The 26,617-nt window shown below is 40.5% G+C and overlaps 1 protein-coding gene across 2 annotated transcripts; it reads left to right on the plus strand.

Moving 5' to 3' along the window:
- The first annotated feature begins 117 nt into the window (after positions 1–117).
- LOC308383711 (protein APCDD1) lies at positions 118–24,073 on the plus strand. 2 transcript variants are annotated; one of them, XM_080861786.1, is made up of 6 exons: positions 118–167; positions 256–521; positions 8,964–9,147; positions 9,861–10,386; positions 20,454–20,775; positions 21,771–24,073. In XM_080861786.1, exons 2-6 carry the CDS (start codon positions 482–484, stop codon positions 22,232–22,234), a joined length of 1,536 nt encoding a protein of 511 aa, XP_080717912.1. In that variant the 5' UTR covers positions 118–167; positions 256–481; the 3' UTR covers positions 22,235–24,073. The 2 variants fall into 2 exon arrangements, with proteins under 2 accessions (XP_080717912.1, XP_080717911.1); XM_080861785.1 differs by having other exon boundaries at positions 124–521.
- Positions 24,074–26,617: the final 2,544 nt, after the last annotated feature.

The raw sequence follows: 26,617 nt of genomic DNA on the forward strand, positions 1-26,617 counted from the left end.
TGAAAAATACCTTTTTTTTTTCTCTCTTTGGATTTTGCACTTCACTGGGGAAGCTTAAGCACCCTCCCCACGCCCATATAATATCTAAATGGGCGGGGTGAGTCCAATCTCTGGACAGACTTCCAAACACTCCTCCGGGGCGCAACACACAGGACACGCGCGCTAAAGTAAGAAAGCCTTTTGAACTCAGCACCACAATCTCTGACTGTTTCAGGGTGGCTCGCTGTAAAGTTTAAACTTTACTTTGATTTCCAGAGGATTCTTTGTTCGGATGCGAAAGTACAGCGGGCTTCTTATTCTCTCCCTCTGCGTATCGAGAGCATTCTTCATATGATGCTCGGATTTTGCAAAAGTGTTTTCTCCACGCTTTGGATCCAAAATGTGAGGATTTCTGTCGGAATAACTTCGGACGCTGAATAAAGGGAAGCCTGATCTCCGTTGTGACCAGCGTGAAGCTCGTTTTAATCCAACCAAGTCTGAAATGGGGCCGTCATCTAAGCTGCTTCTCGTTGCTTTTTTGGGTAAGAAACTTTTCCCCATGTGCTAGTGTTTGTTATTCTGAGGTTTCATGCGCTGCAACAAGTGTCAGTGTTAAAAGATTTTTTAAAAACTGAGCTCAAAGCATGTTTTACTCCACGTGCGCTTGGAAACATGTCCATGTGTTTCGTATTTGTTTTTCTATACAAGCTGTACAGTTAGAACAATTTCAGACGGTCATTTAAGTTAATTTATTTACTTTGCTAATCATTTAAACCGCACATATGTAAGATGTGGGTCACTCATAGGTTAAAATTCCCTTCATCACACCTGTTCACTATCATGGCTTGATGTTTGCCTCCATTCAGGACAAACTTTGTGTTAACTTTGCGCCTTATGCCATAGTGATGTATAAAGGTTAGAAGGCAATAAAAATCTTCCCCGAGGCTGCTGGGCAGATGAAAGCGCTGCGAGAGTTAAGAGCCACTTAAAACATCCAATCCTGATGAAAACCCTGTCTGAGCAGCAGAGGATTATGGGACTGCAGTTGACCCAATCAATCTGTTGCCAGTGACAGTGGAAGGCAACATTTGGCAGCAACTTCAAATAACCTGGTTGAGATAAAAAAAAACATTTTGGGGTCCACTTATCCTTAAGTGTGTTTAAGTGAATCCGAACGTTCAATTAAGTGGTGTGTTATTGCAGCCTTTCAGAGTGGCAATGAAAATGCACTGTCAGGCTAGATTAGAGTGCGCTGTAAATTTACTGGGAGAGAAAACCTCAGCGTGTCTTTGGAGAGCAAAACGGAAAGGTTAAAAAAAAAAAGCCAAGAAATGGACCCACGGAAGAGCAGCTGCTTCTATTTCACCTTTTTACTGAATCTAATCTATTCTGCTCAGTGGACCTCAATGGAGCCATGAAGTTTTTATTGTATCTGCATATAGATATTGGCTTAACTGACAGCTTTACTTTAATGTTCATTTCAGAGTAGTTGCTGTTGTTTTTTTTTTATCATTATATTATTTTGTGTGTGGTGGTCATGTGGCTATAGTTTCTTTAAATTTTCAGAAAAGTTGAAAGAATAGAAAGTAGCAATAAAAAAATAGAAACACATTTCACCCATATTTGCTATAATTTGACTAATATTACACATATATTGCCAAAATTGGCATTTTGGTTCAAAAAAGGGGTTAAAAAAAAAAAGAAAAAATACACATTTTAATCTCATGCCTGCCTCTGAAATCCAGATTGGACAGATGTGCTATTGTATTATAAAATCATAGCCAATAATTCTGTACTTAACATCACAGTAGTCACTGTAAAGTAACTTTAGTGAATGGTAATACACCAACAAAACCGGCTACGTTGCTGACACACTGTGATTGAAATCATTTAAAGGAGTTTGTGTTGATGTCTTGAAGGTTCATAAAAGCATTTGTGCAAAATGCCTAAAACATAATATATCGTATCAGCTAGTGCTGTCAGTCTGCCGATGCATCGGTCTGGCTCTGCAAAAGCTGCTGTAATTTGGGGTTGCACTGGGTTGGATGCCAGTTACCAGCATTTATCAGCTGTTAAAGTGGTCTGGAAGTCAAAGCAGTTTGAGACTAGCAGATCTCCAAAGACGCCAAATAACCATTGCCATAATTGCAAAGCATCACTCAGACAATTTGCACAATAATTTCATAGCGAGAGGGAGAGTCATGCCGGCATAACTGAGAGAGATGCAGTCAAACTGCAGCGAAAGGAAGCGAGGAAAGGAAGTAGGAGGCACAATTTGTAGCCCGGTTTGTCCTGCACATCTGTATCAGCAGCCAGTGCAGGAATGCAGTAAAAGTGCTGGTTGTGAAGTTTGGATGGATTACAAAACAATCTCATCTCAAGGTCCATTTAGTCACTTTTCTGTAACTTTTATGAGAAGCATGGTCCACATCAGCTGTTGGAGGTGTTGTTGTTGACACTGAAATGCAGATGTTCACATTTCCATTTTTCCTCTTGAAGGTTGAGCTACGAAGAATCAGATGGCTTCCAAGAAAAATCCCCCAAAAACCTTTAAAGTGCCAAAGCAGCTGCTAAATACTCTAAAATGAGACTACAGGGGCCCTGTGAAATTCCTGTTCCATTCGTGTGTGGTCTATGTTGGTGTATTTTTTCAGAATTAAAAAAGTATTATTTTTTTTATTAATAGTAATTATGGTGGTGACTTTTTTTTCTTATTTCTTCAACATTTTTCAAAAACAGTCAAAGGTTTGGATTAAGGAAATTGGAGAAGTGGAAGAAAATGGATGGATGTCTTTAATTTGTCCCAAAGGAAGAAAAATTCTGAACAAAAATAGAAAATGTATTTTCCAACATTTGGTCCAGAGTAAAAAATCTCATCAACCTGATTGCCATGAGCCCCAGAGCCTGAAAATACCTGCTGTTTCTGATGGCTTTTCACTTGGCACCACTGTGATATTGACGATCATGGTTTTGTCTTAGCAACTTGAAATTTGTAGATATGCGTGTCCCACTGAGGAAAATTAAAACTGGGTTTCCTACTCCTGCCACCCTCGGGTAAAAACTTAGACTAGAAGCAATGACGTTCCCTCCTGGCTCAGCCTTCTTAATGTTTAATGCTCACCGCTAGCGTGCATTACACCTGCTAAACATGAGCGTTTTCTGTGCCAAATTACAGCCTGTATGGCTGTACTGTATCTTATTACTTATTTTTCTCTCAAGTTTATATAAGTTTACCTAAATGCATCTAAAATACAAAAACAGGGAGTCAAGTGTAGCTCAAAGCTCCTCTTTCCTTTGACATTGTTTTGGCATTTCCCCCATGCAAGTACAATCTGACAGCTGGCTCTACTCTCTTGTTACTGAACCAAAGCAGTATTTTATGGCTTTTACTTCCTAATCTGTGTAAGTAACTTAGATAAATGTGTACTGGCTTTCGAAATGTGCAATTTTCCTTCTGATCTCCAAGTAGAAAGCCTTTCAAAGTACTCAAGCACCTCCACTTTTCTCTTTTTTTCTTTTTTTTTTTTTTATGTACTCAGCTGGGCGATAGAACGATAACGATATGTATCGCGATATAACTTTTACTCGATAGAGAAATTAAGCTATCGCGATAGACCTCGCCGCTCTTGTCCTCAAAAAAAAAAAAAAAAAAAAAAAAGGTCAGCCAATCCGAATTAAGTAGCGCAGAGCCGAACCAATCACAGCCGCAGCGTCACGTCGCGTGACTTGTTACGTACAGCACAAGTGCCAAGCCGCACGTGTGTTTGTTTGGGAAGCAGCCAGCGGGTAATGGAGCCAGCGCGTAATGGAGGAAATGAGTGCGCCGACTAGAAAAATCAACCGAGCGTGACCGAAGAGAAAACAGATGATGGTTCCAATGCCGGAGAGATTGTCAAACGGAAGAGCCATAGAAGTTCCGTAGTGTGAAGGTATTTCGGCTATTTCAAGTCTGACAAAAATAGAGTAGCGTGCACTGTAAATTGTGCCGAAAGCAAGTCTGGAAATACAATAAACTGGTGCATGCGTCACACTGTGCGCCACGTTATTGTTTCGGTGAAATGAATTTCTACAATACTGTTAATTCTACTCTCTGCAGTGTTTAAATGCTTACATATACACACAGTTACTGTCCCTCCACACTTACGACTTGGTTCTGCTTCTATGCCCCAGCTTTGTTTACTTTTTCCCACCGAGGCTTCTAGACTTCTGATTGGCCAACATTTAGGCACGGTTAGGAATCTAGCGCCACCTGCTGCTTTGGCATGTTCATAGCAGCGTTTTCCTTCATTTCTGCCTTTATGTGTGGACGGGATTATTTTTTTAAAACGAAAACGGAAAATCTCCGTTTTCAAAAATACCCGTGTACGTGTGGACGTAGCCTCAGTCTCTGACTGGAAGCGCTAATTCGTCATTCGGCTTTTGTCAGACTAAAGTAACTGTTAAAACTGTTTGAAAAGCTCAGCTATACAACAAGGAGAGATTGAGAATTTCCTTTTAGTTCTCAGTTTATTTGATATTGACAAAAGTTAGTCAGTTTTGTCTGTTCTTCTGTAAAACAAACTAAGATTTATTTTTAGAATTAATATTTTGTTTCTAAGTGGAATTGACAATTTAGTCTGTTTCGTTTGTTCTGTTTTGAAACTTAAACGCTTTAGCGGCTGCCTTTTGTGTAGTTTGCAATATTTGCCTTTATTTATCTGAAAAAGTCTCATGTTCCTTAAGTACATCTACCCTGTTGAACTTATTATGGGAAATAAATATTTAAATAAAAACAAGCTGCTGATTATTTCACATTTTACTTGTGAGCAACGGCACATTTAAATCTTACAAATATAGTTATTTGGCTTATATCGTGATAGATATCATTATCGCCTGAAATGAAAAAAACATATCGTGATATGAAAAAATCTCATATCGCCCAGCTCTATGTACTCTATAACTTCCCACCTCTGGATGCAGCTGGCCTGAAGTTGAAGTGTCATTTTGTCTACCCTTTTCAACTCCTGCGCGGTCACTGCCAGACTCTGAGATAACAAGAAGAAAAGTCCTTTGTCTGGTCTCTGCTCTGGAAATTTAGGATTTTTCTCTTCCCATAAATACTGTACAGTCTCTCTTCTTGTCAGGGGTCCCAGCCTTCTTACCTCACCAGTGGGATCGGGCCAACTGGAAATGTTCGCCGTGGTTTGGGACTCTGGGAGTTTTGTGGGTGCTTTGATTTAGATAGAGCAGCAGTTTGGGAAAGCAGCAGCAGCAGCGAAGGGCCAGAAAGAGTTTGAGTGGAGCCGTTCTGATTATTGCCTTCACGAACGAAGAGTTAAAAAAAAAAAAAAAAAAACTAGTGGAAGAAAGTCACACATTCAACACTAAAAAAGTGCAAAGAAGCAGGCGTCTGATGCCTCCTCTTATAAAGTCACTTTTAACAAGCTACGCATAACCTCCATATAATCATTTCCTCATTTATTTCCCTGTCTGAGTCTGTTTTCCATTTCGAGTAGGTCCACATTTGTCTTTGATGTAATGTAAGAAGATTTGTAACTGTGGTTCAAAACGAAGCTCACGTTTCATTATAATTTTGATATTTGCACAGGCTTCCCTATGACACTGCTGACTCTGGATCAGGTCTGTCTAACGTCATGACAGAAAGATATCAGCGATGTTGCTCACAATCTTATCACAAAGAGAAAAAAAAAACATTTGACCACGACTTAGGAAAACATTGTTGGAGATAACAAATTATGTCTTAATCTAACGAAACAGCAGATTTTCACAGAAACAAAGATTTATTATTCTCCTCCTTCATTCTCAGGCTGTTGCGTAAATCTGACATTAAGCTTCAGTAACCTTTAGAAACCACTCCCTCCTCAAAAAAATTAGTTCTGTCCTTTTTTTTGTTTCTTTTTTGTTTTGGGGAGGTTTTTTTGGTTAATGAACTTATGCTCACACAGTAATGTGAGAAAAAAGTACACCAAGTACCATCTTTACTCCAATAGCCAGCAGATTCGTGTCCCACCACTCAGTTGAAACTCCGTCTCTGCTGTGCGCATGCTTCAGTGCAACATGACTGGCTCAAATGTTTCATAGTTCAGCTGTTGATTGGCTCTTTGTGGATGAGGTGTGAAAACGGCAAATTTCTATTCAGGATTCTTCTTAGTTCCACTTTTCTGGCTTATATGATGCTTCTGAACAAATTCCAGACCCAACTCTGCCAGGTAAAGCTAAAAGATCACAGATCTACCTTTTTTTTTTTTTTTTTTTTTTTTTATAAAAAGCACTGTCAATATCAACTAGTATATCTAATTGAAATTCCCGTTCCAATCTTCATTTTTCTCAGAAAAAATGATCCGATAGTGTTATTCCACAGTTTTCCAGACAATCCCCGGGTCTCCACTGAGCACAAACTTCAGAAAACATTATGTTAGCAGACTGATGGATAAAATTAGTTTTACATATAGGATATAATTAAAAAAAAAATCAGCAAATAAAATCTCAGATGAACCACAACATGACATATTACACTGTCATTGTTTAACAAAAACGAAGCCAAAATGCAGAAGCGTGTGACAAACTAAGTACACCCTCTGAGGTTTTAGCTTGTAGAATCATCTTTAACAGTTTTTAACTTGAAGTAATCGTTCTCTGTGCGACTGGATCGGGCTCTCGTTTGATTGCTAACGAATTCTGGCCAACTCGTCTTTACAGTTTCGTTCAGTTCATTGAGGTTTCCATGAACTCATCTAGGCACAGCTCTCTTAAGGTTCCACCACAACATTTCAATCAGGTTGAGGTCTGGACTTTGACTGGGCCGTTGCAACATCTCGATTCTTTTCTTTTTCAGCTATTCAGCCATGGGGATCATTTGACTGTAGAGTAGAGGAGTTCACGGTCAACTCAATGACTGTAAGGTGCCCAGGTCCTGGCTGCAAAACAAGCTCAAATCATCACCTTCAATCAACACTGATATAAGCTGTTTTTTCTATTATATTGCCTTTGCTTTTTTTGCTAAACGTGCTGCTGCGTGTTGTTGCCAAACATCTCCACTTTGGTCTGATCTGTTTGAAGGACACTGTCCAAGAGGTCCTGTGGTTTTCCTGTTCTTTCTAGAGCCAAGAGGCTGGCATACCTTCCAAACAAGCCATACTTGTTCATTCTTTTTCTGATTGTGCTGTCCTGAACTTTTAGCATTTAACATGCTAATTAAGGCCTGTGCGGTCTAAGATGTAGCGCTTGGGTTTGGGGGGGGTTTGCAATTTAAATCAGCTTTGCACGTTGTGACCTTGGGGTGAATTTGCTGGGACGTCCACTCCTTAGAAGATTGGTTACAGTCTTGAATGATTTGCACTTGTGAATAATCTTTCCGCTGCATAATGACAGACTTCAAACTGTTTGGAAATGGCCCTTCCCAGATTAATGGGCAGCAACAAAAGCTTCTCTGAGATCATCTCTGACTTCTTTCCTGCTTGAATGCTCTACACCAGCACACCCCCGAACTGCTTTTGCATTTTCTCTTAAAAAATTCTTCTGTTAAATACATAATGGCACGGTGTACCACTTTATGTTCTATTCACCTAATTTATAACCGGGTAACAGTTTCGCAGCTAGATTTCTGTTAGTTTTCTTTTGGATGTGCTCAACCCTTAAATTCACCTGCTATTAAACCCGAGGGGTTGCATAAAAGTGTTAAGTGTGTTTTAGATTATACATCTCACCAGGTTTCCTTTTTTAACACTCTCAAGCGCACACTGTTAGTTTTTGCTCTCATCATAGTGAAAACAAGCTGTTGGCAGCCGCTCAGATCGTTGCTGTGGTCCAAGCCGAGTGCAGGTGTTTAAAAAAACCAAAAAAACATTTATATACATACACGCATAACATGCAGCAAACTGTGAAGTGTCTCCTTTGATTTTTAAGATCAGCTACAGCAAACAGAGCAGCGTTACTAATACCACCAGCTGAGTCGGGGGATCAAGTCTCTCCCACTGTCCAGTGTTTCCATTCAGCAGTGCTGTGATGTGGTGATTTGCACACAAGCCTGGGCTAGCTCTCATAGGAGCTGCCCGACTGGGTGTAAAACAGCTGGATGGAGCTTTGTTCTTCATGGAGCTTTTGGCTTCTTTTAATCAGATGTTTTTCTCCCTCCTTCAGTGTTATTAGTCTCAAATTAAAAGCTCAGAGGCGACCGCAGTGGCATTCCTGGGCATTAAATGATATTGCCAGGCAAGTCGGGTCTGATAGAAAGAATTCATGGCAAAGTCTTCATATTTCAAGGTAGATTTTGATGATATCGGAGTATTACATGGCATAAATCCTTGAGGGAATGTGAGCTTCGGGGCTTTTCTCTGGCTGTAGGCTTTTTAAGTGCTTTCATTTCCGACATTTTATCCCTTTAAGCTCAGTCCATCGCTGAAGGTATTGTTTTTCCATGTGGTGCGTCAAGGGCACGTGGGCGGTGTGGGAACTGAGCATACAAATCGGCGCAATCTTTGTCATTTGTCTTGGTTCGTTTGAATGTTGTTGTTAAAAGTGAGTGGAAGCCGAAATTCACTAATTGGCCCTCAACCTGTCTCATGATCTGCTCATTTTCATTCATACCAGGTGTTACAGGTTGTTGGAGCAGCCATGTAATCTCTGGCAATGACAAGAGTTAAAATGACAAACTTAAACCTTCTAAACACTTCAAAGAGGCCTGGCAGATTGAAAGCATGAGGGAGACTGCTGTTCCGTTTGATCTCAGCGTAATTGGCCTTCCCAGTTGTCCTAAAAGCGGTAATTTTTTAGAAGGTAAAGATATGCCAGAATAAACAGATTCCTCTGTGGTTTATCCAGCCATTCAAACTCGGTGACCCCAACATTTGATGTTCAAACGCTGCTCAATGGTAATTCAACAGCTGTTTACAATGTAATTTTTCGTTTTGATTGTTTTACATTTGTTATTGTACGTAAAGGCTCGTCATCATCATCTTTGTTTTCTCATCGTCTTGTTCCCACAGTTTGGGTTGAAGGTTCCTCTCTTCACTACTCGGAAAGCCGCTCAAGTCGCCTCTATCCAGAGAAAACCTTTGGCCGATCTATCAAAGACTCCCAGTGCCAGCACATGCTAAAGCACCTTCACAATGGCGCCCGGATCACTGTGCAGATGCCTCCCAGCGTGGAGGGCCACTGGGTGTCCACCAGGTTGGCGTCTTTTCTCTGTATCTTCCCCCTAACCAAAATCTTTAAGAGTTTGCATTACTCTCTAGCAAGCTACTACTTTCACTTCATTATAGTAAGAAACTCTTAGCAGGAGGTGATTTTTTTTTTTTTTTTTTTTTTTTTTTTTGTTTAATTAAAGCTTACATTACTTTCACTGTGAGTCAATGTGTGTTCACCACATTTCTTTATTTTTACGCCCACTGATGTGGTTCACAGGCACATGGGAGTGGTTTGGAGGCTTCCTTTAAACTAATGGTTGCAACTCAACAATGGGGAAACAGGAACACAAATAGTAATAGACAAACTCATTGGTTATGATGTTAAAAAAGAACAACAGCAAGTGGGTGGGGCTTTTGCTCTTTATATATAGATATATAGATACAGATTAGTTTCAGCCTCCTACTGTCAGGTCTGACATGTCTGAGCTTCTCTGAATGCACCACCAGACAGAAACTTACGCTGATCTCGTGACATTCTTCACAAAAGAATAAACCAAAGACGTACAACCAATAAAAAAGACTGAAGCTAGTCAATCTTCTGTGCAGATTAATTGGGTTATATTTCAAACATGCTGTTTGTGAAACTCAAGGCAAGGAACATGAATACCACTCAGCTCTTCACACAAACATAAATGTTTTTAAGGGTTTTTTTTTTTTTTTTGTTTCTTTTTAACAGCCATCTGTCCTCTCTTTCAGCTGTGAGGTCAGACCAGGCCCAGAGTTCCTGACACGCTCCTACAGGTTTTACCCCAACAACACCTTCCAGGCTCACCAGTTTTATTATGAGGACAACCACTGCACCAAACCCATCTACACGCTGGTGATTCGGGGTCGACTGCGCTTACGCCAGGCTTCCTGGATCATCCGCGGTGGCACAGAGGCGGAGTACCAGCTCCATCGTGTCCAGATGGTGTATCACACAGCCACCGTGGACAAAGAGCTCAGCCAGAGGCTCAACCGCAGCTGCCGAGGGGCAGTGAAGGGCGCCTGGGAACCCAACGCGATGTACGAGCTGGTGAGCGAGGAGGGCGACTACGACTGCACCAGAGAGCTTAACTTTGCCATGCATGAGCTGCAGCTGCTGAGAGTGGAGAAGCAGTACCTGCACCACAACCTGGATCACCTGGTGGAGGAGCTGTTTCTAGGAGACATACACACTGAACCATCGCAGAGGTTGTACTACAAGCCGTCCAGCTACCAGACCGCTTTGCAAAACGCCAAGGCAAGTCCCTAATGATCCTCCCTCGCTTAGGGCTTAGTGCATTGATGCTATTATGTAGCCTTAGACTTGATTCTAGAACAGAGTTTGTCCACTTGTGGGTCGTAATATTAAATTAAAGAGTTTTTATAATTACAAAACATTAAAAAATAAGTTTTGGGGCGTCCATAACTTTGAACTATTGTTATAGCCTTAAAAGTCTACTGCTGTACTTCAGCACAACCTGTTGGGTTGTCTAAAAGCCTACATTTTTTAAATCAGCAATAGTGTGACTGTATATAAAAGATGGCAACACTCATTAGTCAATTAAGTACCATCATGACGCATCAAGCTGAGTGTCATCACTGTCGCCATCTTTGTGTTTTGTAACCAGACATGGAGTGGATAGACTGTGAAGCTCTTAGACACTGAACCCTCGCACGGAAATCTCATTCTGAAACATGCACCCTTTGATCCTCTTTTGACTCTAGTGGGAACTGTAATTTACAAAATGAACATTATGTTGTATTAAAGACAGCTTGAAAGTAGTAACTCGGCTCAAAAGCTGATCTGCAGAATGTTTGTTTAGCATTTTCCAACAGACTTTCTTTGCAACCAGGCTCCTTTTTGAAACCAGCAGTCGCCCCCTTAAGGGCATTAGAAAGAATGCAAGTTTAAGGCACACCCACTTCGGTTTCAAATGTCACAACTGGAAGCTACTTCCATCTTTTATGCACAGTCTGTGGTTAAGACACTAGGTTTCTCTGTCAGTAAACAGCCAGTATTATTTTAAAGTTGGTAAGGCAGGGACTATGTTGAAGTTTGTAGTTGTGCAGAATCTCTGCCAGTAACAACAGTTATTACCTGCAGGGGATAGCTGCCTCACTGTGCAGGAACCATGACTTACCAGTAGGAGTCCTTAGTTGAGCGACGGGAATGAGAACTCTTCCCACCCAGAAACCTGACGTTTGTATTCATTGGATCGTAGGTAGGGTTTTGTTTTCTGTCCCGAGCATGCAACTCAGTGTGCAACCTCAGCTGAACTCCATCCCTGCTGTGTTGACCCTCCACGCCACAAAGACCACACACACCAGATAGAACCTGAGCTGACCTGAAAAACATACATTTTAATTTGGGAGCTATCTTATGTATAATTTAACCAAAATCAGTGAGGAGACCAGGATAAACTGTTTACTAATTGTGTTTATTGTGTTTTAGAGGGAAGGCCTGTTGTTTTTGTTTTGTTTTTTAGGGGGGGAAATTACATTATTCTGCTGAATTATCGAGTTATTGATAGTCCAAATTATTCTGAGGCGGTTAAGCCCATCTGTTGTACCTAACTGATATCTATTTAGAAAACCCTAGTCTGTGTTAGGATCTCTGTGTAAGTCAATAATCTTGAGCTTAGACCTTTGCACACTAAATATTTGCACTGAAAGAAACCAGAAACTATCTACATACTGATTTCATCTCCACTGTGCTTACAGGATGTAATTTCTGTATTTACACTGCTGAAAAGGAGTTTCCCCGCTGGCTGAAACCCTAGAGTGATGTTTTCACTGTCACCCTCTACAGAGATCACAATGAAATCCTGTTCGGGTCCGCTGTCTAAATAAACATTCATATGTATGGGGATGACGGGGCTTGGTGTTGCTGATCAGAATGTAAACAGTGTGTGGGGTGACGAGCTGTGATCAGACAAGCTCCCCTGTGGCGCTGTAATGACCAGAGCTGCTCTCCTTAAGCCCCTCTGGCCTGCAGAGATGCAATGTGAAACCGAGCCTATCTCTGGGAGCAATCATCATGCGGTATTCCTGGAATTTGGATTGATGCGGCCATATGAATTAGTCCAGTGAGCACATACCAGCTCCGATCTTATGCGTGCCTGGGGCTCAAATCAAACTGTTGCATGTGCTCCGTTTTGTCTTCAATCTTTTTGGAATAAAAAAAGGAAGTTGGACTGTTGGCGGAATTTTCAGTGACACTTCCAAACTGGGAATCAGTCCTAGAGTTGCAGCCTTGAAGGGAAAAAAGGGAGTTTTTGCTTCTGTCTCTTTCATTTCTGTTACCACTCCGGTTCAGTTAATGTCAGTGAAGTTTCTTTTTAACAAACCTTATAAAAAGTATTCTCTTCCCTGAAACACCGCCAGTCTTTTTGTGTATTTTCGAAACATCCTGCTGTCAAGCTAGAACAGGGACTGTTTCTTTGCCAGGAAGCAGTTCCAATAAAAACTCTTCAGTGTGTTCTTCAGATTACTGAGAAACAAAAGATTGTCTCTCAGTAACCTGAAGAGTGTTTCTGTTACAGAAATACTCTTCTTAATTTCTTTAAATCCCATCCATCCATTCTCTTTGCTTATGCTTTTCAGGGGGAGCCTATCCCATCTACCATAGGGCAAGAAGCTGGGTATACCCTGGACAGGTCACGAGCCTGATGCAGGGCTAACGTAGAGAGACAGACAACCATTCACACTTGCATTCACACCTAAGGGCAGTTTAGAGTCACCAATTAACCAAAACCCCATGGTATGTCTTTGGACTGTGGGATTTTCATTAAATGCATTAATCAAAACGGTGCATGCATCTACATACAGAAGATTATTGCCAATCACTACAGCTGCACTTTGCACTTTAGATCATTTTAATCACATTAAAAAAATGGATGTAGTCTTTGCACCTAATGCTTAATTATGCCAGTTTATGTATGTGTTTGCCTATGAAGAACCTATAGAGAGCCTTTCAGCCAATGCCAACATGCTCCCCTACAGTCCTCCAAAATCCCAAATGCATGGCGCGCTATATGGATGACTCTGTGTATCAGTTGAATGCTGATTGGTTGAAAAATGTGCCAGAAAAGGGAAGGGAGCACCAGGAAAGTGCACAAGAATTGGCTTTCCATAGTTTTTAACACTCAGTTTGACTCCTCTGCACTGCTGGCTAACGGACCAGCAACAGCACAAGCAAGAGTAGCGCACATGGGTGTGCCCCCATCTGACAAGATGCTGTCTGCAGGTAGATGGGCAGTATTTAGCTGCCAGCACACAGCCACTGCTGTACCATAATTTCCCCTTAAAAGGTGAATCCAGTGTCAAAGTGCCTTAAAACTGCATTCTTTCTAATGACCAACAGGGGGGCGACTCTTTAGGTTACAAATAGAAATCGGATCTGAAATTTAAAAATGACTCTGCAACTTAATCACTCATTTAAGTTTTTATTAAACATGACTTGATGTTTGTCCCGTTTAATTAAACTACTTCTCCGTGATGTAGTGGTAAATACATTCACCATACTCGCAAAATACCTACGGTTAGAGATTGGGTGTAGACAAAAGTCCCAGAGACTCACAAGCTGATATCTTCATGGCTCCAATCCTAAGCCTGAATGAATGGGATGGTGTCCGGCATAAAATCTGTGCCAAAACAAACATGCAGATCAGTCCACTGTGCTGATCGCTTGCTAAATAATGAAGTAGAATAGAAGATATGTGCTCCAAGGTTTTAATCGTATTCTCAGATTCAGCAATCTCTCATGTTTAGTTTAGTTTAAAAACAAATATGGTGATGGCTGAAATTCCTATCTTGAGGGTGTTGTTCACAGACCAATGTATGATGTCATCTCAGATACACAGGCTGTGATTTCAGCATCTTTCAACTCAGTGTGCTGGTTTTAAAACCATCAATTTCACTGCTTTGATTTACATTCAGACACAAACATAGTGGAGCGTTTAGTAGCTAAAGGTATTTACAAAAAGAGATGTTGGAGACCAGAACAGTGCTCAAGGAATAAACACTGGACATGATGGTAATAAAATACAGTTTAACTTGATTTAATGCAGAATAGATTCTTTGAAACTCCACTGTATTTGAGTGGAAACCAAACTCTTGAAGGTGAACATTATAAAACTTGCAAAAAAAGTAGCTCCTTAGTAACTCCCTATTTGGGTAAACGTGGTCATTTGTTTCTATAATAACACAAATGTCTACATTACAGTATTGTTTTTCACGGCATTTTTCAGTTACAGTAAATTAAGTTTCGTATATTTTCTTGGTAAAGCAGCAGTACAGAGTACCGCACTCGTTCTTACTCGAAAAGCACTCAACTGGACCATCTCTTGAGGTTGTAATGGTTTCTTTTTAGGGATTTTTTATTTTATTTTATTGCCATGGTGATGATCCAATACATTAATCTTGAGCAGTGTACCCAGGGCTGGTCCCAGGACTGGTCCCAGGCCAGAACATTTGCTGGTGCCAGCATGTTCATTTGTGGTTCCTGGGTGGAACTCAGCAGTGATGCAAGAGCAAAGCGGGGGACTGTGTTTTTAAGTTTTCTGTCGCCCCGGCTCATTGCTGCGTCACTGAGGCGGCGTAATGACCACTTGATAATGATCCTTGTTAAGAAGGGATCAGTTTTGGGGTTTTTTCTATATTGTTGCTGTTTTTAAAGTGTTGTGTTTGCTCATTTTGTGTGTGTACTTGTTATGCTGCTCTTGGTCATTTCTTTCATGAAAGTACCTCAAAACTTGAGCAATAAAGCCGGTCAATCTGAGATGAAAGGTTTTTTTATGAATTCCCAGGAAGTCGTCTTACAGAAGGGATACTGGTATAGCTCAATGGATGCCAGTTTAAAAAAAATCAAAGTATTAGGACTGTCTGTTTTGCCAACAGGTCTCTACGGAAGGTTTTGAAAGTCTGATATGGTTTCAGTTTCTCATAAAATGTTTGCTCCTGGACATCAGCTTTCCCTGAACTACGTCCCAAATGGAAGAATTCAGCTCTAATGCTCCTTTATCTGCCATGACTTGGATTGCACTTTATTTGTACGTCACCTCTGTTCAGTATAGTAAAAAAAAAAATGAAATGAAATGGGGGGGGGGGGGGAAGTCACTTATATGTAGCAAGGGTAGTAATATCCTCCCTCATTTCCTCCGTTTTTATTTTCTTCATTTCCAGTAAAGTTATAAAATACTTTGCTTCTACCTAAAAGTGCGTCCAGCATTTCATGGCAAGCCGGACACTGTAGGCTCAACGCGGCAAAGAAACCTGCCTGCTAATGATTTCCTGTTAAATACAAAGTTGAACTCTTGGCTGGAGTCTTTGGTCACTGACACACTGAAAACCCATCCATGCTCAGATCCACTTAAACTTCTCAGCATTTTTGCTGGTTATGAGGGCATTTATCCCACTTGTACATCAAACATAATTAACCCGTTTACAAGTAAATAAAAGGGAACTACTCTGATGAAGCAGCCTTTTATTTTAAATGTAGTTTTTAATTGAACAATTAAATATTCAATCAAATATTCTCCACCACCACCAGTTTGTTTGTCAGTAAATAGTTTATAAACATTTAACACATGCTTTATGACACTACCGTTATTATTACGTACAGAATTTCTTAATGCTCGTCATTGTCAACAATTGTAACTAAAATCAGAGTTTCAAATAAAAATTCCAAATTTTGGTCAAGAAACGCAGCCTCTCACACTCTGGTGTTATTTCAGTCTTCTACTGAAAGTCTCTTTGAACACTGAACTAACTGCATTTACACGGTTTAGATGAGGACGAGTACAAGCATGGCTTGTCCTTGTTCTGGCTAAGATGAGCCCTGTCACACCTGTGCACTGGGTTTATTCATTTATTTTTACACAAAATTTAGATTCATTTTTGGTTAGTTTAATCTTTTTCATATTCTCATATTTTTCTTATGATTATTACAGATTCACAGGTGGCCATAGAAGACTATCTGCCTCCATCTAACCCTCTCCCTAGTGTCCTCTGCATGTCCTCCTTCGCTGTATCCAGAAATCTCCATGTTCAGCATTCTCCTACTCTGCACATGTTCAAACCATCTCTGCATTGCTTCTTTAAAGCAGCCTGAGCCATTCCTCTGATATGCTAATTTCTAATCCTGTACATCCCGGATTAAAAATAAGCGGTTGTTGAGCTGCACTCCCAGGCAAATTCTTTTCATTTGAAACCTCTGACTTTCCAACTCTGCCCCCCGTTTCCAAACCATACACCGTAGCGGATCTCATTACCATCTTGTAAACCTTCATCTTCACTCTTGCCGCTATCCTTCTGTCTTAAATCACCCCTGATGCTGCGCTCTCTTCCTCACCTCTCCTGTGCACTGTCTGTGGCTTTGGATGATTTACCCCAAGTATCTGAACTCATCCACGTTCACTCCCTCTGCTCCTGAACATTTCCCCTGGTACACCTCACCGTCTCACCAGGCAGTTTAAATCATTAGCTGCAGAGCTGATATCTGTACAGTTATGTCCACTAATCAAGAGAGGATGAATTACCCATAATCCTTTGTGAATGAGGCCATCTGTGATTTAATGCTCTCCTTTATGCACTTTACTCTTTATGCAGTGGATGTGGGAAATAAACTCCCTGGTCCATCTCTCTCTTCATCCATTGTCCAAAGTGAGCATTTTTTTTTTCCTTCATAATTGATGATTATGATTACAACAGTTAAATATTGCTATATTAATGAAGCACCTCCAGCCCCCCACTCACAACTTTTCTGGAAGAAACTCTGAGCTTGTAGTGTCATTTTGTTTGATTTATATTTTCAGATAACATTATCAGGAAAAGAAGCAAAAAAAAACAAAACCCTGCACTGGTTTAAATCATTGGTAGTGTCATGATATATGGGACAGATTGGTATCAGTAGGAGGACATATTCATTGTTAGGCCAGACAGGAAGTCTATATTTTATGGGCTCTGAGTCCCTTCAGATACAAAACATTTTCCACACCTGCGACTGAAACTCTCCGGATTCCGGCTCTTTTTCTTATGTCCACACATATATATGCTAAAATATACGCACATGCTGCATTTTCCTCTCTTCATATGCAACTCTTATATAAACACACACATAGTGCACAGCTTTTAAAAACACACTGTTCTCTCACACATATTCTGGTGGGAGGCCTCCCTTCCAGTCGTCCCATTAACCTTTCGCTCTGAGGCGGTTATGGAGCTGCAGTGGGATTATCTCATCTGCAGGATGTAGTGATACTCCAGCTTTTTCTCCTCATTTTACCGTTCTCCATTTCTTTCTTTCTTTTAAAACTCCCCATAAATCTCATGCAGACATAATGTTGTCTGGGAAAAAGAGCGATTGAGTTGAGAAGGTCAGGTCTTAAATTTTGACCACCCTCAAATAACAAAAAACTGAATTGGTTCCCTGGAGTTCAGTCTTTGGAAGAGATTTTGTGGAATATGGGATGTAGTTTCCAGCTCTGAGTCTGTTGGAGAGCCCCGGCCGTCCTGTCTGTGGACACACGCTGCTCCACCTGACTAGTGATATTAACTGAATATGATTAACTGTTTTTTTTATGCATGTACAAATGTTGTGTGTGTGTGTGGCATTAAAACTCAGCATGCTGTTTTCTGTGTAATGGCTTTAAGTAGTCCCGACATCTGTGTTGTACTGTGAAACAATGTGTTCTCTTTGGCTCCAAACACTCCAGAGGGTCAGACTGAATGAAATAGTTTCCTTACTCTCCTCCGAACAGATTCCAGTAGTTCTGTGTGTGAATTTCATGACACAATGTGCTGATGTCATGAAAGGTTTTCAGGACAAACAGATTTCAGTGAACATGCTTCTGTTTTGTCTTTGTTTGAGTAGCAGGCTAAACTTTGAGTTCGTGAACAGTTTGCACTATAATAAGCTGACTGTCTCATAAATGGTTCACTTTTTCTTTTTATCTGACCACTTCTTGTGCAGCCTTGAAATCTTCTCACATCACCCACCTGTATAAATGTAAATGTTGGATGCAGTCGGACTATAGACGGTATAAAACACAGACGTAACCACTGTGAAATCACTCACCACCAGTGTTTTCACCATTGTCATCTCGTGATTTGAACTCAGACATGATGAGTGGAGTTCTGATTATTGAGATTTTTCACATGACGTCATGTTGTGTACCAATTTAGACATGATGTGACCACTGACTGCCGTGGAAACTGGATTCAAAGAAGGCTTCTTGGGAATGTTTTGGTTGCTAGTAGAGTGTCACTGTCTTCTGTAGTTTTTATGATTGTCTTCAAATACTTGCTAACTGCTAGCCCAGAGGAAGTAAAACTTGGAAAAAGTGCAATGTAAACCAGAAATTGAGAAAATTTGCCATTAAAGTAACAACTTTTACTGTTACTGTTGGCTACATGTTTCATAAAGTGCAACTTTTACTTTGAAGGCAAACGGTTGCAAGATGGTTGCAGATCAGACTTGTTCACACGATCCTACACTATCACCATGATTATCACACATCCAAAAATGACATATAAACCGTGTCAGTATTAACAGCAAATCTTGATTTCATTTCAGTCTTTTGACTAAAACGTCATTTAGTTTTAGTTCTATTTTAAGGATCAGTTGTTTTACTTTTAGTCAAGCAAATATCATAAGATTGTAGTAGAGTAAATATAAGTGTTTTTACCAGTGAGAGTTGTTCCACATGGTTTACAAAAGCAATTTCCTTCGGGGTCAACCTTCAGGATCAATAAAGTTTTATTGAATTGAATTGAAAATGGCTTATTTTTATTGACATCAAATGTGAAATAGCGCCATATGTCTACTCTTTGATTCCTCTCAAGTGTTTACATCGTCTTGTCTCCGTCAGGGGAAAAAAAGTTTGCTTAACGGAAACTGTGACAGTAAAAAATGTAAAAATGGCTTTACAAACAGCATATTAAGCACTGTCAACATATGAAGAGATTGGCTCATCTTCCAGTGCTTTGTGTCCGACAGTTTGTCACTGGTTAGACATTTAAGGTCTCGAATATTTAGACAACCTTCTAATATATTCTCCACTTTACAGTATCATTGCAAAACAGCCTGTTTTTCTCCCCCTTTTGTTTTTATTTTATAGCTTCAGTCACCAATCCTTCCACTCAGAATCGGTTTATCTCAGGACACAGTACCCACTCGCTTAGTTTAGCCAATGGTTATTTGGACTGTCATCACTTATGAGTCGCCAGAATCCATTTTGACATCCAATGGCCTCTGGAGGCCACACTGCTGTTAGTCTCTTCCTGTGTGTACATCCCTTTAATCACATGGTATATCCCGCAGAGAACAGCAAAGACTTTATTGTTAGCTATAAGATTATACTGAGTACTTGTATTTCAGGCATCTGGAGCCTTTAAATGTTATTCTTGACATTTGCAAATCAGCGTTTGTTTGTTTGCTAGCAGACCTCGCCATCTTTGGCATGTTGGCATTTTTGTTTGCACATTATTGGCACAATCTGTCAATGCAAACACAATGGATGCCCTCATGTAACGTTTTGCAGATAATCCAGGTTTTGCCAAAAATAACTACTTGAGGGGATGACAGATCTTTTGTCCAGTATGTTGGTGGATATAGTGACCAGCTGTGCAGGCTCGCTTTTATGGAGATCAGAGTTTATGTTGGACAATCGGTGTTGGCAACAATTCATGGATTGTTTTTTGGTTTTTTGCCCTTTATGCACTAACGTTATTGCAGTTTGTGGTATCTTCAGGCAGTTAAATAAATTGTGTTCTTTTGCAGTGTAGACACACATAACATAACTGACTGTTTTTTGTTTTTTTTTTTGCACGAGTTTTTCCAAAAAAAGAATCATGATCCTCTTTGAGGGACAAGCTCTTCACGTTCCGCCTTGCCAGACATCTGATTTCTGTTGTATATCTGTCTTTGAATGCATTGTTACTCATCCAGACTAGTCCAAGAAACATCCAGCTGAGCTCTGCAGGAAACCGCTGTGATGACACACGAAGGCACGTCATCAGGCAGTGATTTAGGAAGTTTTATTTATTTATTTATTTTCATTCCAAATAGCAGAGCATGTATCTTCTATATCACTCGATTATGCTCATTTAACTGTGGGAAGCCAAAACTACAATTGTGACTAAAGCTTGACTGACTGAGATTTATAGTCCTAGTTTGTATGTTTTCAGTAAATATGACTTTAGTCATGTGAAAAATCTCAATAATCTTTAGTGCTTTAGTGCTATGACTTTTTTTTGTCTAAACTTACTATTGGTAAAATGAAATCAGTTGTTATGAGTTAAATTAAATTTTTTTTTTCTCTTTAGAACCACGACCACAGCTGCATCGCCTGTCGTATCATCTACCGCTCAGACGAGTTCCACCCTCCCATCCTGCCGCCGCGGGCCGACCTGACCGTCGGGTTGTACGGTCAGTGGGTGAGCCAGCGCTGCGAAGTTCGCCCGGAGGTCCTCTTCCTGACCCGCCACTTCATCTTCCACGATAACAACCACACCTGGGAGGGCCATTACTACCACTACTCTGACCCCATCTGTAAACACCCCACCTTCACCATCTACGCCCGTGGCCGCTACAGTCGAGGGCTTCACTCAACACGCGTCGTGGGAGGAACAGATTTTGTCTTCAAAGGTAACTTAGTGGTGTAATTGCATTTTTACCGTAATGCTGATTCTTAAAAACACTACCAAACCCTATTTTGATACAGTGTAGTTTAAACGCAGTTCCTCTACCAGTTCCTAACATTTTTGGCGTGCTCACTTTGAGCAGTGTTTGAATAAAAAGGTTAGACTGTTGCTTGTTTAATTAACTGGTAGTCGTGTTATGATCCATGTGATCCCTATTGACTTCGCAGACACAGTGTTTTCACAATCGATAGAAGGGAAGGACAGAAATAAGAACAAGGTTGTTTCAACAAGCAGAATAAACTGGTTCAATGACACGTCATTTAAAACTCAAGTCTATCTACCATTTGGAGACAGGCTGTAATGAAAGATGGATGCACCTACCCTAATATCGACCATTGGTTTGTGAAGTCTCACTTTGAGGCCTCAAGATCTTGTTGTTTTTGTTTAAACCTGATATGATGAGTGAGTGTGTCCCTTCTGTGTTAGCATCACTTTTTAGATAAAGAATGTAGTTCTTTGTTTCTTTCCCACATTTCTTAAAGATGGGGCACCCTCAAAGATATGGAGTTTTAGTAGACTTGACTTTCTAAAAAGCGATGCCCATCTTGTATACTGACTGTGCACAGAGTGCAACAATGTTACTCTACGGCAGGGGCGGTGTCCTGCAGTTTTTAGATGTGTCTGTGATCCAACACAGCTGATTCAAAATGGCTAAATTACCTCCTCAACATGTCTTGCAGTTCTCCAAAGGCCTGGTAATGAACTAATCATGTGATTTAGGTGTGTAGACCCAGAGTGAGATCTAAAACCTGCAGGACACCGGCCCTCGAGGCCTGGAGTTGGGGACCCCTGCTCTAGATCACAGTGAAAACAAGAAATGGCCAGCCAGGGTTTCAACAAGTAATACTTGAGAGACAAAAGTTCAGTAATAGTAATAAAAAGGCTTAAAATAAGCACAATAGATCGCTTTAAAGGTCTTCTTATGTCATCTTCTTTTAGTGAACCACATGAGAGTGACTCCCATGGACGTGGCCACCACATCCCTCCTCAATGTCTTCAGTGGTAATGAGTGTGGAGTGCAGGGGTCTTGGCAGGTCGGTGTGGAGCAGGATGTCACCCTAACCAATGGCTGCGTGGCGTTGGGCATCCGGCTGCCACACACAGAGTATGAGCTGTTCCGCATGGAGCAGGACGCTCATGGACGCTACCTGCTCTACAACGGCCAGCGCCCCAGCGACGGCTCCAGTCCGGACCGCCCGGAGAAGCGAGCCACGTCCTACCAGATGCCCCTGGTCCAGTGTTCATCCAGCAGCCAGCCATCAGATTCCAGCCAAAGGGATGACACACAGAGGCCTCCGTTGCACCCCAACGGCTGCACAGGATGGCACAGAGGCGGCCAGAAACGCGCCGCACTGGCCATCGCCGCGTTCGTTACTGCTCAACTTCTTTTCTGGCAAAGCTAGAGAGCAGGTTGAGTATTTTATCCACAAAGACACAAAAGAGGAGTGTGGATTCATCAGAGACCCAGAGGGGGTCACAGAGACTGCATTGGTAGACTAAGTTTACATTTGTTGTTTTAATGAATAAAGGAGCATAAAGACTGGTCCCTAAACCTCTGAACTCTTTACCAAAGACTTGAGACTGCTGCACCACAGAAACTGCACTTTAGAGTGGAACCAAAGACTGACCTGTGTTTATACAAACATACAAAGATGTCTTTATATCCACACACAGACATGAGAATATGTTATATATGATCTATTTACCTGCGACTGTTTTATATGATCTATCATCGGAGGACACGCTCGTCACCGTTTACAATAAAATGTACTTAACGTGTTAGAATCTTTTTTTTTTTTTCTTTTCTTTTCTTCGACATATAGCCTTGAAGTATGGTGAAGTCGGCAGCAGGTATTGGCCTCCTATTCCAAATAATGACCAAGCTCTTGTCTTGAATGAAATAAAACGCTTTCATGTGCCAACAGTTACCCTCCATGTAATCTAGAGAGATGTTTTTGTTCCCTCGCCGCTCAGACAGCTGCTTCCTCGCTGGCAGACACTCGACCTTGAGTCCAACGAGGCGGTTTTGTAGTTACGCAATGCTCACAGTGGGAACGACACCTGGAAAAGTGACAAACTACCACATCCGAGAATGCAGGAGATCACTTCAAGTGAGAGCTACATTAGTTTGTCCAAGTCATTCTCTATACTACTAATAAAGTGGATATTTTGGTTCTTTATCAATCTATTGCAACTGTGAACGATGACTATTTTATTTCTCTCTGACTATACGCAAAGATCTAAAGGCAGGTTTAGATCTTCTGCCAGTTACTTTCTTGAGTCTATAAAACCTGTGATCAAATGGCCGTAACATTTAATAAACATTCAGAGGTCCACTTCTATTTAAAACAAATATGAAAGCAGTGAAATCCATATGAGATGGAAACTGGACATCTGGAAAAATTTTTTCTTTTTAAAAGGGTAATACTTCAGTATGCTAGTTTGTTTCACTCCATCCATTCTGGAATCTTAAGCTATTTTTCAGTGAGAAATCAACAAGCACTTGGATGTGTTTCAATTTGATCATAATTAACTGTTCATGCTTATGATACCTCATCGGTGAAGAGCGGAAACTTTACATCTCTACAACCAAAAATAACTACAGTTAGACCCAGACATTTTGGACAATTAAAATGTTTTGTTTTGCTTTTGTAAACCAACTCAGTGGATTTTTAAAATCAAACTAATGTGTGATTGAAGTGCTGACTTCAGCTCTGAGGTTTAATGAAAAGTAAAGTTGCAAAGTAATTGGACAATTTGCTGCCCAGGTGATGCTTGTTTCCCTATTATTCCATTACAAGTGCAGAACTTGCATTTGGTATTAGTTCACAAGAACTCACGGAGACACTGCACTGAAAGAGGCCATTGCTAGGCTTAAAAAGTCTTGGGTTGGTTTTGCAGTGCTGGCAGGAACGCACAACATTGTTGATCTGATCACTCCAAAAGTTTCTTTTTTTTAAGGTAAAGAAATGTGATATTTGTGAGGCTCCAACTCCGTCACCTGATCTCAACCTAACAGTGCATAATGAGGGCAGAGAAATCCAAAATAAGCAGCAGCTGAAGTTATGTTGCAGTAAAGACCTAGCAGAGCATGCCAAGAGAGGAATCAGCATTTAGCTATATATGAGTTCTAGACTTCAGGCAGCCATCGACTCCAAAAGATTTTTATCTAAGTGTTAGAAACTAACCTTATATTAAAAATTGTTTGTCTAATTTTGAGCCTCTAAAAATGGGACTGTGTATAAAAATGTCTCATCTCTTCAAGCTTTTTGAATTAAAGCTGAGAATTTTCCCTTTAGTCACATCTTAATTGTTTGGTTTCCACTGTGGCTGTGTGAAGAAGAAAATCTACTGTATATAATCACTTCAGTGATATTACCGAAGACTCTCGCTGCGTCTAACACAAATAAGATGTTTGTGCAATCACAAAGGATCGACTGTGATGATGCATCACTGTGTAGTCAGCTGTGTTACCCGTCAACAACGTGGAGTTGTAACTGTGGTCTTCTAGCAAAGGCCTCTGTAATATAAGAAACAAAGGGATTAGTGTTTGTTGCTTCTTTCAGGTGGTTTTTGAACCTGAGGGTGGAATAAATTCTAAATACCTTAATGGGATTAAAGTCCTCATGTGTGGCTCAGTATCAAAACTCCACTCCTCCAGTGGGATCTTTATTTCAGCCTTAATTAAGCTCATGGGGTTTCACTCATCATTATCATATGTTGTCATTTCGATCTCCCTCTCGGTCATGGACAAGGATTGGAGTTTCCCAGCATGCTTCTGTCAAATTTAAGCTTGAGGTTGTGTGTGTGTCATCATTAATAGTGCATCGTTTTTCCTCAGTGTTCCCAGGCTAAAGAAGCTTTAACGGGCTCCAAGAAATGTCTCAATAACTGGATACATGTATGAGATTACAAAGGTTTGATACTCCTTCGTGTTCATTACTGCTCTTACAGCCAGATTTTGTATATTGTAGCTTACTGAACATTTAACAGGGAACATATTTTTGTTAATCCCTTTGTTACACTTTATGGTTCCCAGCAGGGCATTTAAAAAGCCCCAGTTTTATGGGTTTGCAAAGTGGATGTACGAGGGAGTCTTACATGGAAGTTGCCAAGGACAAACTGTCCACTGAGCAGCTTTAAAGGAGCAGATGGAGGCGAAATTTATCCTCAGACATATATGATCAGGTCTGTAACATATTCTCAGTACAAAGTTACTGTGAAGCAGCAGCATTTACTCACATTTGATAAGGTCTTCTGTTGTGCGCAATGAGTAAGGTGGAAAAAACAAAGGATTTAACCCCCCAAAAAATATGGGGAGGAAAAAAAAAAAAAAAAAAAAAAAAAAAAAAAATCCATTCAGGTGATGACAAAAACCTTAGCTCTATTGAATAGAAACATATACACGCAATTCGAGTGATATTACACCGTGACATATTACTTACATTAGCCACATCCTCCATCTGTGAGCCAAATATCGAGTGTTCCAACTCACCGCTCAATTTAAGCCAGTACATGTTCGTATTGTTATAGCAACAAATTAACTATGCTCAAACCTGAAAGAATAAATCATAAATATGGTTGATTGTGCTGCTGATGGGAGAAGCTACCCACAGCTTAAAATAATTGGTGGTATAATTGGTCATTACTACAGCCAATCATATAGCAGCAACGCATGGGTAAGAACACCTGCTGGACTTCAAACAGAGCACCAGATTGGAGAAGAAAGTTGATTTACAACTTTGAACATAGTTGCTGGGTTTTCCCACACAGCCATTTCTAGAGTTTACAGATAATGGTCTGAAAAGACAAAAAACGTACAGCGAGCGGCAGTTCTCTGGGTAAAAATGGCTTGTTGGTGTCAGAGGAGAATGACCAGACTGCTTCAAGCTGATAATGAAGGCAACCTTAACCACAGTAACAATAACAACAGTGACCTTTGGGATGTGGTGGAACGAGATTCACATCATGGATGTGCAGCTGACAAATGAGCAGCAACTATGCAATACAATCATTCAATACGTCTGAGAATCTCTGAGATATATACCATAAAGAATGAAGACAAAAACAGTACTAGCAACGTCTCACTCAAAGGGGCCACTCTGTACTTCAAGCATACAATTATGCAACTTTCAGCTCGTCTCTTAACACTATAGTCACACAGCCAAAGTCTAACATGCAATTCTCTAGCGCCAAACAGAGAGAGAGGGGGAGAGAGAGAGAGAGAGAGAGAAAAAAAGTGGTCTTTTACCAATGCTGCAGTGAATCACGTCACTTTGTGCTTTAACAGAATAATTGTAGGTTTCAACTCCGTGCAAAAAGAAAAAAGTAAAATAATCAGCATCTTGTAAAGAACGCTTTCTCATTTTACCAATCAGGCTAACAAAAAAATAAAAATAAAAAATTTAGGAACAAGCTTACCACAGATGTTCCCCCCTCATCTGGAATACTATAATGTACCAGAAATGCATAAAATTACCTTGGCGTAACCGACAGTGACAGCGCCTAGTTTGTGGGAGCTCAAACCACAAGAAATGTACAACAATCCCTTCCTCGCTAACTCAAGTACAGCCCAAAACTTCCATCTTGATTCATCTGACCAATCTAGGTTACATCAAAATATATACATATATATCCACTGCAATACCTATGAAGCAGAAATATAAAGCAAATTTAGAAACGCAGGGTAATTCATATACTGTACTGCATTGTACAAACACAAAGTAAAACATTGGCAGCAACAACAAGCAGGAAAAGACAGCTATGAAAACCACATTTTTCATTTT

This window comes from Rhamphochromis sp. 'chilingali' (assembly GCF_963969265.1).
Source record: "Rhamphochromis sp. 'chilingali' genome assembly, chromosome: 16".
NCBI lineage: Eukaryota > Metazoa > Chordata > Actinopteri > Cichliformes > Cichlidae > Rhamphochromis > Rhamphochromis sp. 'chilingali'.

What these genes read in the sequence shown, in the direction of transcription:
- LOC308383711 (XM_080861786.1), top strand. Translation starts at nt 482, where the DNA reads ATGGGGCCGTCATCTAAGCTGCTTCTCGTTGCTTTTTTGG. An exon ending in GCTTCTCGTTGCTTTTTTGG is followed by an intron (nt 522 to 8,963) that starts GTAAGAAACTTT and finishes TTGTTCCCACAG; the next exon opens with TTTGGGTTGAAGGTTCCTCT. An exon ending in AACAGATTTTGTCTTCAAAG is followed by an intron (nt 20,776 to 21,770) that starts GTAACTTAGTGG and finishes ATCTTCTTTTAG; the next exon opens with TGAACCACATGAGAGTGACT.